General features: G+C 41.5%; 1 protein-coding gene across 1 annotated transcript in view; it reads right to left on the bottom strand.

Moving 5' to 3' along the window:
* nrxn3b (neurexin 3b) overlaps positions 1 to 13,623 on the bottom strand; it is a 264,830-nt gene that overhangs the window by 23,168 nt on the left and 228,039 nt on the right. The window contains exons 17-18 of the mRNA XM_029495823.1: positions 8,634 to 8,723; positions 6,539 to 6,849 (exon numbers count right to left, since the gene is read on the bottom strand). Coding sequence (XP_029351683.1) covers positions 6,539 to 6,849; positions 8,634 to 8,723 — 401 coding nt within the window. The remainder of the gene's footprint in view (positions 1 to 6,538; positions 6,850 to 8,633; positions 8,724 to 13,623) is intronic.

Raw genomic sequence — 13,623 nt, 5'->3', positions numbered from 1 at the left:
TGCTGCGTAGCGCCTTCCCCACTGCCGCTTGAAGAGAGAGTAAATCAGTAATTATCATATATCCCCAGGCGTTAAGCAACATCCCTGATGTACTTTAGATAGACAGTGTAAATTAGGCAGGTTGAGGAAAACAGTGTGGAGAAAAAAAGTGTGAGAGTTGGCACTGCGAATAGTTGGTGTGCAAAACCTTATCTTAGAGTCTGAATAGATTCTGGTCCTTGGCCTTCGCTGCATCTTCCCCTGTCCCTCTTAACATTCTTTTAAGTCTCCACCTCAGACGACCTATTAGAATCAGCTTGAAAATTATCTGTAAATACAGAAATCAAACCGTGGCAAAAAAAAAACAACAACAACAAAAACCAATCCAGCTCGATTTTCAATGTAATATTATTGTCATCGTGGAAAGTGTATTCAAGCGTGTAGTGATGACATTATTTTGCGCTTCCCAGCAGAGAGGAAAAAAAAAAAAGCCCAATTAAACTATAAACAATTTACCTCTCATTTTCCTGTCTCCTGAGCACCAGGCCAGTTGAAGATGATGGACGCGAGCGGTTTCTTTAAAACAGCAGCCATGCAAATCACTTTCACTGTATCTGCTTCAGCTGCTTTCCCCCATGGTATTCTAGATTGCAGCCTCCACATCCTAATTGTTCCCAAACATCTCAGGCCAGCAGCGCAAGTTAATTGAGAACGAGCAATGCTGATCTCCCACGAGGCCCCGGCAAAAATGAGCATTCCCAAAATGACTATCCACATCAAACCAATAAGCATAAAATCCATCCTTTGGTTCATCCAGAATTCTGTAGAGCTGAAACCGAAGGGAGCGGCTTAACAAGCAATACCTGTTTTAGTTTATTCAGATTTTCCCTCATCCCTGAAGGTCTTCTGTGTAATAGTAATTACTCATCAGTAAGAGTAAATGAAATTCAGACCTTTCTGTCACCTGTCACTTGACCTGACAATCAACAGGAGTGAATGAATTGGCGTTGAGGAACTTTGATGATTAATACTGGATGCAAACAGTTGTTAAATAATATTTAACATATTCACTAAGTAAGCATCACACTTTCTTAGCATAGCAAAACTAATCTCATCTCGTCCTCGTTCGTTTATCGAGTTCCAGGTCACGAGGACACTCTGCTCACCAGCCACTTCCACATCTCCTCTGATTGGTCAATCTGGTTCTGGTTCTGCCTCAAGGTCTCCTCCCAGATAACCAAACTCACGACCAAAAATTGAAAAATGGATCGCAACTGATGTATCACAACCAGCTATATCATCCTTTTCATACCACACATTCTTCGTCTTCATGAAAACCAGGCACTAATATTACCCAAAATGCAACCAGTGCTTCAATATCTGGTCAGTCTCCACACCCTTGGATTTTTTTCTCGGGTCTTGTGGTCCTGAATCGATGCTGACTCAAGTGATCACTTTTGGGAGTTTATCCAATTTTATGCAGCTGCTTTTGGAGCCACGAGAGGCTTTATGTAATGATTTTCCTCATTTGTAGCAACGCTCCACAAGACTGATAGACTTTGATGTGCAAAATTGGTGGAATTCTTCTTTATCGGCCTCCTTAGTGGCCTTTCATGCTGCGAGCTACTAGCAGAATTTTAACTGTGTTGCATAACATTCAAGATAATTGTCAAGCCACTTAAATTTCAACACAACCCACCACTGGAACTCAGACAGCTAACAGAGTTAATGTGAGACTGTTTCTATATATATATATATGTGTGTGTGTGTGTGTGTGTGTGTGTGTGTATAGCCTGGGGGGGAGCCCAAGAGGAAACCGCACAGCCCCAAATTCATTGCTAAGTTTGCGGATGACACAGTGGTAGCGGGGTGTCTCTCCAGGGAAGACAGCTGTGGAGCACACAATGCGGTCTAGCTGGGCTCTGAACATTAGAAATACTTGTGGATTTGAGAATGGCTCAACAGAGGATTGGCACCCCCCCTCAGGCTTAACCAGGACCCCTGTTGAGTGGGTGAACAGCTTCAGCTACTTGCCATGGACCACACACATGAACACAGCACCCAGTGAAGCCCGATTTTACCACCTCAGGCAGCTCAGGCAGTCCAGACTCCCCTCCCTACCCCTCCCCCTTGCATACTGAAGAGCTTTTACTCTGGAGCTACTGAGACTGTCCTCACTCGGTGCATGGCGGCCTGGTATGGAGAGCTGCTGTCCAGGAGCAGAAATCAGTGCAGAGGGGTTATGTGCTCAGCTGAGCACACCACTGGAACTACACCCCCCCGCCCTTCAAGACATCTACACCAGGCGGTGTCTGGTCAGGGCTCACAAGGTCTCCGGGGACTCCAGTCACCCCAGTAATAAACTGTTCAAGCTGCCAAAGTCAGACAGACGATTCTGCAGCATGAAAGCTCTAACCGAAAGGCTATGAAACAGCTCTGCACACAATCAGACTTAAAACAGAATGCACTGCTGGTGTTCAATGTTCCTCTCCTACTCCTTTTACCCATAACAATACTCCGAGGGCTATTTCTCTCACAGACAGCCATTTGTTTATTTAAATTTAATTTATTTACTGCAAGTGCTTAGATAAAGTATTTTTGTTTTTTGTTTGCACAATCTTGGCTGCACATTTTGTTCCAGTTGAATATTTGTGCTTTCTGGCACAGCTGGAAACTATAAAAAAACATCTTACTGCAACAGTAATCTGTTGAATATTGCACAACATTAATAAAGTCTCGAATTTTGAATCAATCAGTGGTTGTATAATAAAGTCAACAGATTTACAACGGAAAAATATTTATTCAGTCATTCTTATTAATATATGTTGACCGTGGCACCACTGCTCCTCCAGACCTTGTTTACTCATCTTGCAGAATAAAAAACGAATAATATTTATGACGGTGGAAGAGGGAAAAGTAAAGGGATTTCTGAAGTGTGAGATTTATTTACGGTGAACTCCTCAGCTTTGTGTATGCATGTTAAAGAGCAAACATTCACTGTGCAAATCTAATAGCACTGCAACAAGTCATGTTACTTTCTTCTTATGTTAGCATTTCTGTGTGCATGAATTATTTCATCTGTGCAAAGAATACGAAAAGGAGTTGGGGGCAGGCGGCTGAAGCTAACGTGGTTACCATTAGTCACTCGCCTGTGAGGCACATGATCAGAGAAATGTTCTAGCTGTTAAGTGGATGAAACACAGAATGATGACTCAGGTCGGGTCTTCAGAAGCTGTGCGGGCTTTGACAGTGGGAATGGAGTCAGGCAACAGGCATGATCTTCCAGAGGAGGCAGCTGGTCGACATCTCTAACGGCTGTTCTCAGAACATTTCTAACATTCGGATGTTATGCGGCAACTCCGTACGAATGCTGGTGCAGTGGTCTTGAAAATAAGGCCATGACCGTGACTCTCAGACAGCAGCAGACCTCAATTAATGGAAAAACTGATTGCAAAAGCTGATATACGACTGAAAAACTTTAAACTACTTAAAGGGCAACACATTTGGATGATTATGACTGAGCTGATTTGAAATCCCCAAAAGTAAACTTGTGTAACATTAAAATTCCGGACAGAATAAAAAAAACACACCAAACACATCTTTAGTGAGACTAATTGACTTCATCATGTCTGTGAGGGAGCGGTTTGATTACTTCTGATCGATGGTCATCACACACAAACCACAACACACTTTTCTAGTAGAAGCCAGTCCATCTCAGACAAATACAGACAAATCCTACTATGTAAAAAAACAAAAAACAAAGTAACTATTCTGTCTTTGTGTTCATCTATGGTCACACTGCTGAGTGAAAAAAAAAAAAAGGTTTTCAGGAGAATAAGTGGTACACTATGCTATGTTTATGATAATAGCTGTATAGCAACAGCTCTTATTTACTTAATGTTTTTAAAAGCTCACGTCTGGACTTTTGACAAGCACAGATACAACGTTTAAAAAAAAAAAAAATTGACTGTTGATGCTCAGTTTGATTACTTTTAACCTCAAATCCAAGTTGCTGTCTGTTACATGGGTTGAAAATCACATTTCACAATGGTCTTTGTGCAAGCCAGTCTTTGACTTGAGCTGAATTCCAACCTTTTTCCTGGCTAATCTTTAGTCCCCAGGTCGACAGCTTGACCCTGCGGAGTGGCTAAGTAACACAGAGATGAAGAGAGAGGGAGAGAGAGTGCGAAAGAAAACGAAACGTGTGTCATGTCGGTGCATCCCCGCAGAGCTATCATTAATTAAGTGTGAGATTGGTTCTCTCCACTTTCAAACCCTGCCTTTCATTCTGTTGATCATGAGATGTCGAGGGATTCACCAATACTCGCCTCCAAAAAAGAAACTGGTGCGAAATGGACCAAAAATAAATGTGCGAAGAGATACCAAAACGCACACATTTTATTCCAGCAGTGAGCGCGCGCACACAAACACGCACACACGCACACACACACACACACACACACACACACACACACTCTACTCCTTAAATACTGTGTCAGATGCCTATAGCTCTATTTCAGCACTGCAATACATCACTAATGATAGCTCAACTCCCTCTACTCCCCTACCCCGCGGGGTGGAGAAATCTGCCAGACTGGTACAGGTCCCCTCTTTACCTCTCACACCACGGTATTTGACAGCCAACTGGGGAACTGTAAAATTAAAGGCCTTGGCAAATGAAATTCTGTGACACTGTAGTGTGAATAAAGGCAGCCATTGCAAGGGGAACTGGTGGAAGAAGAATGAACAATGCGCCGGACTCCAGACTCGCCTCAACAGTGAAGTGAAAAGTTAGCATGTGCAAAAATCGAAATTATTACTGCTAAGTTTCATAAGTGCATCATCCATCATCATCCAGCATCATCATCCAACAGCCGCATCCTGGGTATTGACAATGGAGGTTTCATTTCAACATTTCACCTTGAGAAGGGCAGTAAGTTATATAAAAGCATTTCATAGCACACAGAACGTTATTGACTTCCTTTCATATTAATTGCCTTTGACATTAAAAGCTATTTTTTTTCCCCCCCTTATATGATGTGACCTTCTTGATGGTGCTGGAGACAGTGGTTGAGATGTATCCTCGGCTCAGCCATCATTATTGTCACTGATGCCGCCTAGACAGAATATGCTTGACTTGCTCCGGACCTTCAAACTGTATGGATGACAGCACGTGACTTTTCTCCAAATCGCAGGAGAGGCTCCGACTCCGGCCCCCCCCCCACAACTGCACTGATGGAGACATGCGAGTCTCAGTCAACACTGACAAGAAAAGCCTGCACAGCCGCACACCAGTCAATCTGCAGTTGAGGTGAAGAGTCTGATAACAGTTGTCCCGTGTTTGCTGTCCACCAACAATCCTCTCCCCCAAAATCCCGTCTCACCTGTGAGTGGGAGTTATTGCTTTAATATGAGCAACAAATGGTTCAGTTTGTCCCCCGGGTGTCAAAGAACCGCTCTGTGTGATTACTTTCTAGGCACAGCAGGCGTGTTCATTGGCTTGGGTTTGGGCCGTATTGGTGAAAAGCCTCTGTTAGGCTGGATTGGGTGATTGACAGAGAGAGACAGAGAGAAATCTAGAGAAAGAGAACGGTGATGATACCGGATTTGCACACCTCAATGAACAGCAGCACTTCTGGCCTCGATAGAATGAGAAATACAGTATCCTGACCATGAGTGATTTATAGGTGGAAGAAAAAGGAAAAAAAAAAACAAAAAAGCAGTGCAGCATCTAACCACAGTCAGCCACAGAAAAACAGAATTTTGTTGCTGTTGTTGTTGTTGTTATTTTGTCACATTGTTTAAAAAAAAAAAAAAAAAAAAATCAACAAAACATTTAGCTCACAGATAACTGTGGTCCATGCAATTCAGAAACCTGGTCTCTGAAGAGTCCAAATCTCCTGCCAGACAAAATCCTGAAAAACTGAACACCACACTGCACCACAGAGTGAGTCATAAAACTGTGGATTTAAGATCATTCTAAGATATTAAAGGAAGGGTTGGACATTTTGGGAAATACAATCATTTGCTCTCCTGCAGAGACTTATATGAAAGGACTAATGGCAATGTCATCTCTGCATGCTAAATATGTTGCCAGCAGTCACTTATCTCATTAGTTGGCTTATTCAGTGCATAATCACTCGTCAAATGGCATATTGTCCTTATTACACTTTGGTTCCTGAGTTTGTTTGTTTTTTGATTATTAAAGGTGCTACAGGGCAGCATGTCTTTTCCCCTGGGTCCCCTAAATGCGGAGCTAAGCTAACCAAACTGCTAGCTTTAGGTTCATACTGACACACATGAGAAAGAAAATGAAATGTGGTTTTTGCTGAAATGTAGCGCCGTTAGTATGCATACTGCTATTTGCATAAATCAAACACCATAAACACCATCTGTGTTGCACCAGAGCACAAGTCAGGCCAGAGGCTGGCATGCTCTTATATATGTCCGACCCTGAATTAAATCAGATGGCGTACTACTACAGGTTAAACAGCAGCCACAAAGAAACACAAAAACTCACACTGTCATACTTTTTCTCTTTCATCAGCCGCTGCTCTACCTGAATAGTGGGTGGTGAGCGCTGTTTCCTGGTGGTCGTGGTCGACAGCGTGGTGGTGGTCTCAATAAAGGTGGTGGACATCTCCGGCGGTACTGAGGTGGTGGTGCGCGCAGCGCCCCGGCTGGTAGGCACGTCGCCCACCAGCCGCACGCTGCCGTTCACCTTGATGTTGGCATGGCCCTCGGCAGCCATGTTGAGGACTTTGAGGCCGTTATAGTAGAGGCCAGAGAGCTGACCCTGGTAGGGCCGCTTCCGGTCGTTTCCGCCAATGGAGATAGTGGCCTGGGTGTTGAAGATTGTCAGCTGCCGGCCTGATACAGGAGGGAGGAAAGACTTCTATTACGTGTCGAAGGCAGCTTGAAGTAATAATGTTATGTGAAAAACAAGTAAAGCACAAAAACACTGCAGTTCGACATGCACTTTTACAAGGGACTATAGTTTCACTGCAAATAGAAGCAGCAATAAAAGGTCCAACACGTATTATAAAATTTTAAATACTGATTTACTGCTCAGTGAAATGACAGCAGTTGAAATTAAAACTATAATGGTGATGAAACATGCTTCTACACTGAGAAGAAATAGGCATAAGTTCACAACAACCCCACCTGTTTGTTCTTTTTAAAAGGCTGCAGCTAGATGTGAACAATAGGGAGGCTTTTTCTTTATATAGACAAGAAAAAGCACCACTGACAGAGGCTCCCAAAGCTGAAAACAACAGATTCTATGCAGCTTCAACTGCATTATCGTAAGAGTAAACATGCAAATATACTGAAACATGTACTCTGGAAACCCTTGATATTCTGTGGACCAAACTGTGAACTCATGCGGCAAAATGATTAATAAATATGTATACAGGTTTTGGCATATTATGATAAAGTGTGAGCAATACACACACACACACACACACACACACACACACACACACACGCACACACACACACGTCTTGGTGAATTTCATTAGGAGAAGCCTAAATATCATTGTCAAACCACACTGCTCATGCATTAATTATGGGATGAAAATGCACAACTTTCACAATACAAGAATCATAATTAAAAATCGTATTGTATAATTTACAGACACATAGAATTGCAAGCTTGTTACATGCGCAGCATCTGCACAATTATAATACATAATACATTGGGCATGGAATGACAGGGACAGGACATTCATATCAGAGAGGCGAAAATGAAATAACGTGTGGAGTCATGCATGCAACAGTAATGGGATTCTTCAGAACTGTCTTTGTTTTAGCATTTGTTAAAGGGACTTTATAATAAGGTTAAGATTTTTATGTGCAATGAACTTTAAAAGCAGTTTATAATGATATTATAAAGAGGAAATTTTAGAAGGTACCAAAAGACAAGGGGGGGGGGGGGGGGGGGGGGGACAAAAACGGATCGAGGAGCAAGTTTTTTTAAATCCCCGCAGATGGGGTGCTGACTTGATAATCTCACTGACTAAAAAGCACAACTCTATCAGGGCACAGTGCACCAGTGGCTGGCTCAATGTGCCGCTTTGCGTCAAAAAGGCTCCAATTAGCGCTCCATCACCAAACAAGTGAGGATTTTACAGCGTGTGATGTGTGCAACAATAATCAGATCAATTACAGCAGGGGAAAGTACCTGCTGTTTGGAGAGTTTTCAGGGGGATATGCCCACTGATTAGTTTGTTCTCAAACATTGCAGAGGATTTGAGCCAAGGGAGCTAATTCTCCTCTCAAAACAATCGGCCTACTGTTGCAGCATATTCAATACCTTCTCCAAGTCAATTTTGCACAAAAGATTAGGAGTACTTGATCCTTAAACTGTTATTGCTGCACCATTTAGAAAATCTCTTTCCAGTCCCTTTAACTGGACAACATGAGTTAACAGAATTTAAAAAGATAACAATGACAAAAAGGGGAAAGAAATTTGAATGAATAAATAAAAAGGATAGGAAAGTACAAATAGTACGGTTTACTGTTTTACCTGCTTTTTTTTTTTTTTTAAATGGTTTAAGGGATGGTTATTCATTCTCAGAGGTTGGAGGGGAACAAGCCAATGAAATGACAGAAAATCAAACGTAAAACATTCTTGAAGTTCGATAAAGATTTACCTTTCTCCTGAAGCCAATCTTCTACTGGCCGGGTATATTTGAACGGGATTTTCTTACTTGCCGTTTGATAGCGCTCAATGTCGCTGTTGCCTTTAAAATTTGAAAGTTTAACAAACAGCTTGAAAGAGTTGGCAACAGCAACAGACATCACACATTTATACAGTGTTTTATAATGAGTTTTATCTTTGTTTAGAAATATTTATAGCGGCTTTATCAAGATTTTTTTTTTCTCAAGAAGTTTGCTTTAGTTTAGATTTTTATGATTCATATTTATAAAGCACTCCACAACAATATTTGAGAAAACGTCTATGGATTAAAAGCAAGGCACATATCCAAAAGCAGTCAAGAAAAACACACATCAATAATCTGCAACAATCATTAAAGACACAGGAAATGCATCACAGTCCTACAACACATTCATCATATTTCATTGTAAAGACAAAATAAAGGTTATCAAAAAGGTAAACATGTATTAACTGCCCTTCTCTGAAGCAAAATTGAGGTAATTTATGTGCACTAATTCTTCCCACTGGACACCACCTGCTTTTACATTTCAAGGGCCAATGAATTTGGTTTAGTAGCCTATTTAGAGTGAAGGAGCTGTGAAGCAGATTTGCAGCGAAAAACGGGGGCAATGTCAGAAGAGGAAGTGGTAATTGGGAGTACTATGGGCCTATTGGGAGGGAAGTCCCAACGTGACACAGATTTGAAGAGGACAATGCATACAAATGAGATCATTACTGACATGGTGGGAGGTCCTCTAGGTAAAAAACAAAAAAACAAAAAAGAAAGGAAGAGAAGTGCACCACCCCAGCTGCTGGCACATTTCCTATTCTGAGGACCATGAGCTTATGTATTTCATGTATATGTGAGCAAATTATAATTGGCACCCTTTTACTGCAAATGTTATTTCTGGTATGATAGGATTTCTTGTTGTGTGCGTGCCATGATGCTACATTTTGTCTGACAATCACAGGAGCATACCTTCTAAGAGCCACGACAGTTCTGTCAACACTGACGACTTGAGACGTACAGCTCCATCTTCAAACACGGTGAGATGTGACAAAACAGTATGAGGGCGGTATAGAATTATGAACGACACCTTGATGTCGCTCGTTATGCAGGTTGGAAGGATTTTGAAGAAACAAAAACAACAACAACAAAAAAAAAAAAAGAAGAACCAGGAAAAAGGTACCATGCCATCGCTTATAAAACAACCGAAAGGGCAGACGCTTCATAACTGAGAAAAGACCTTGAATCCTCCCAGTTCGGCTGGCAGAATTCTCTCAGGTGATTGAACTGTTTACAATGCAATTCACGCAAGGATGCACGCGGAAACACACTGTTTTATTATATTTGGAAGGGAACTGTCTCTGACCTCATGCATTCTACAGCCCATTACTTCACTGATTAACCATGTGACCAGAAATGTAATTGTAACTGGAGCCCTAAAACTAAGCCTTTGGCCATTTCAACCTCACAAAACTGTTGGACTGCCCCTTCTCCCAAAAAAAAAACCAAAAAGCACCTGACTAAGTTTTGACATCATGTGAATCTCTATAGCCGGAAAATATTTTAAAGGATTGAATTGATACAGCCAAAACTGCTGATTGAAATTATAGAGTGAATGCACCGTAATTTTATGGAATGACTAAATTTCATCAGCTGAATTTGAAGTCACTCGAGTTTTAAAGTAGTTATGTAAATCATAAGCTCGTCTCCATTTCCTCTCACTCTGCCAGTTATTTCTATCATCTTTTAAATTTTTCGAGGAGAAACCAGCCAAGCACACGTTTTTCTCCAGCAGGGAGCGAGCGTGGATATGGCTGCAAGGGAGTTCAAGGCTCTAAAGGACTGTATGTACAGCATGCCAGCAGGTTAATCAGCGACTAGCAGGACTTCCTCCCCATTCCTTTAATCTCAAGCAGGTTTTGGGTGGCAACCAAATACACTCTGCTCTGGACCAGGACCATAGAGGAAAGCACAGCGGTTGTATGTCAAACCAAGGGGACAGTCAGAGAGGTTTGGAATTTGGGAGAGTGGGTTGAGAATGGTGTGTGTGTGTGTCTCTTTTGTGTGTGTGTCTCTTTTCTTTGGCCCAACCGCAGTCTCACACTGTTATTTAGCTGGAGTGAAATCACATCTTCAGACAAGAGGGAGGGGGCTTTAAGCTTGCCGTGCATTGCTAATGGCATGGTCTCAGGTATAACTCTTACATTGTTCTGGGTGATTAATGAGGTGACAGTCCCCTCTGTAATGAATACACCACAAGCTAATTGTCCAACTAATGAGAAAAATCTGTCTAGTTTGTCAATTTGATATTTAATTTCTAAAGGTGACTTCAGAACGGATGACCTTGCCAATAAAAGCACAATCTTTTATTAGAAAAATCATTCTACCCTCAAGTATTTTGCCAAAACAGAGTGGACGCATAATTCCCCACAGATTTTTCATCAACTTCTTACTGAAGCAAAGAGAAAATACCAATTTTGTGCCACTATGAATCTCAACTTTCTCCAGCGCAGATTTCTTTGTACACTGGAGTAATTTTGACATTTCATATGTAAATGTATGCTTATTTCTGTTTGCTCAATCAATGAATATGAGTCAAAATGATCATATTTTAAGGGTTAGGGTTAGTATACCTTCAACTATATGATTACCATAAAAATTTCTTGCACCAAATCCTTCAGTGCAACATGCTCAGGAAGGACATTTGACGATGAGGTACCAATCCAAATGCCAGCCTTTGTCCATGTGTCACATAAGATGCAACACATTTTCTTTGCACAAATAAAATATTCCAATAACACCAACCTTTAATCATTTTAATACACCCGGGATTTTGGCGGGCATGGCCTGACAGGCCTGGTATAAACCATGATGGCTGATGTTAGCTTAGCAACCGTTTTTTTGTAGTGTGGTTGTGGATAACTGTTATGTGATGTACTATTGAACTGTGTATTGTGTGCATCCCTTTATAAAGAAAATGCTGTTTTCTCTTTTTTTCCATTTGTATTGATTGTCATCATAAAGACAGACTAATCTACTTGGCTCATTTGGAGCTGGTTTTGTGCTCAACATTGATCAATATTGTCCCCATCAAATAAAAGAAAAAAATATATAGACATATAAATACATTCTGCCAACTTTACGACTTTTGTTGTTAAATTGCTCTAACACCAAAATGAATTATACACAATTATCCCATAATTTTCACCTACTGTCAAATATGCTGCTGTTGAAATGATTTTAAGAGTAAAATGTGTTTGTTGTGGCAGAAATATGGGTCTCTCTTGGTTAGCTGGGTTTAATTTAACCATGTTAAAAGACTCACAGTATATCTTCTCACCCGGTTTTTCATCATCAACACTGGGGACCTACCTGAACACAAATTAAGGATTATTAATGGTAGGTAATGAAACAGTCTGGCATGCTCATTATTTCCTGGTACACATTTTTCAAAATTGTTAAAGTTAAATTAATAATCCTTTCAGAATATCTTTGAAGGTGTATTGTACTTTTTGATGCTTATAATCACAGTCAAGTGTTTTAATGCTGCAAAGAAGGCCTGCACATTACTGATTGATGTTACAAATTTTTTTGACAGTGTTTTGTTGTTTTCTTGTGTATCTTTTAGCCCTAATGCATGCCTTTCCTATTTTTCTTCCTTGGCCAAAACAATGTCTAAATGTTTGGTGGCAGCTATTCAGTCAACACAAATACTGGCACAGCGACAGTCGTCTGCTGGTTTGTTTCTTCATTTTATTCAGTTTGCCTGCCAGACTAATCTCACTGGGGTTCCATCACAGGGCCGGTGCTGAGAGTGCATCAAAACTGTGAAAATGGCTACTGTGACATACTCCTGGCATTTTCTCCATTTGGGGATGATAAGTACATTTGATACACTGTGTCCCTGTCCAAAAATCATCATTCTGCAGCTCAACACCATCGCTAGCTTTTTGCAGCCCCTGGTTATGAATATCCTGCACCACCCACCTTCTCTCCAATCTACACCTGACTTTCATCTTTGTCTCCCCTCGTCTCTCTGCCTGGCTATTCGCCCGTCTTCTCAGGTTTCACTCTATTCTCTCTTTTTCTTTGGCCCACCATCCACACAGCTATCCTCCGCTCCTTCATCTGCTCCCCGCTATTCTCTTTCACCCCGTCTCTCTGTGGTGCAATCAGCCCTTTTTGCTCTTCTTGGCTGAATCGGGCTTCTTCAGCTGCAGACGCAATTCTGGTGTCATTTATCTACTCTCCACTCACTCTCTATCCTCTTTCTCTCCCTTTTCTCCTCTGCCTGCCTGTCTATATGTCAGCTGTTTCTCCCTTTTGTCAACTTATTCCTGTCATCTACTCCATTAAATGCTTCTGCATCCCCTCCGTGGCTCTGTTTTTTTTTTTTCCTATTCACCCATGTTTCTCTGTTCCTCATGCTTGCGTTCCCTCTATCCTCCTTCCATTCTCTCCCAGACATCAGACAAAGCCAGTGAGTAAATTCATCATTTATCAGGTTGCTCTGAAATGTATGGTGCTGAAAGGATGAATTAGACTAGCGGCTTCTACTTTCAGCTTAGTCTGAGTTTTGAGAACGACAGAGATTGTGTCTTAGATAGGGCTAATCGTGTTTGGCCCCGGGGAGGCGTGGGGATTTATCTTGCTCCAGAGGAATTGTTTTGTCTGTATTTCAAGACAACGATTGGCAGATGTTTTCAGAGTGTTTGTTTCAGGTTGTGGAAATTGGAACGTTATGTGCATGCGAGCGGGGATGAAGGTCTTTGTATGTTTGACTGCATATTCAAGTCTGAAAATGAACACGAGGCCATTATCATTATGACCAACCCTCTTGTACCCACAAAGGACGGAAGAGACACACATACACACACACACACGCAGAAACACACTTTCCCCAAGGCATAAACAGAGCAGTTAGCCCAATGGTCATTCATCTGAAACAATGCCTGAACCTCAGCCAGCTCTGGCAAAG

This window comes from Echeneis naucrates, chromosome 24, assembly GCF_900963305.1.
Source record: "Echeneis naucrates chromosome 24, fEcheNa1.1, whole genome shotgun sequence".
NCBI classification, from domain to species: domain Eukaryota; kingdom Metazoa; phylum Chordata; class Actinopteri; order Carangiformes; family Echeneidae; genus Echeneis; species Echeneis naucrates.
The sequence above is the reverse complement of the archived record's forward strand: the minus strand, read 5'-3'. Positions and strand labels throughout refer to the sequence as shown.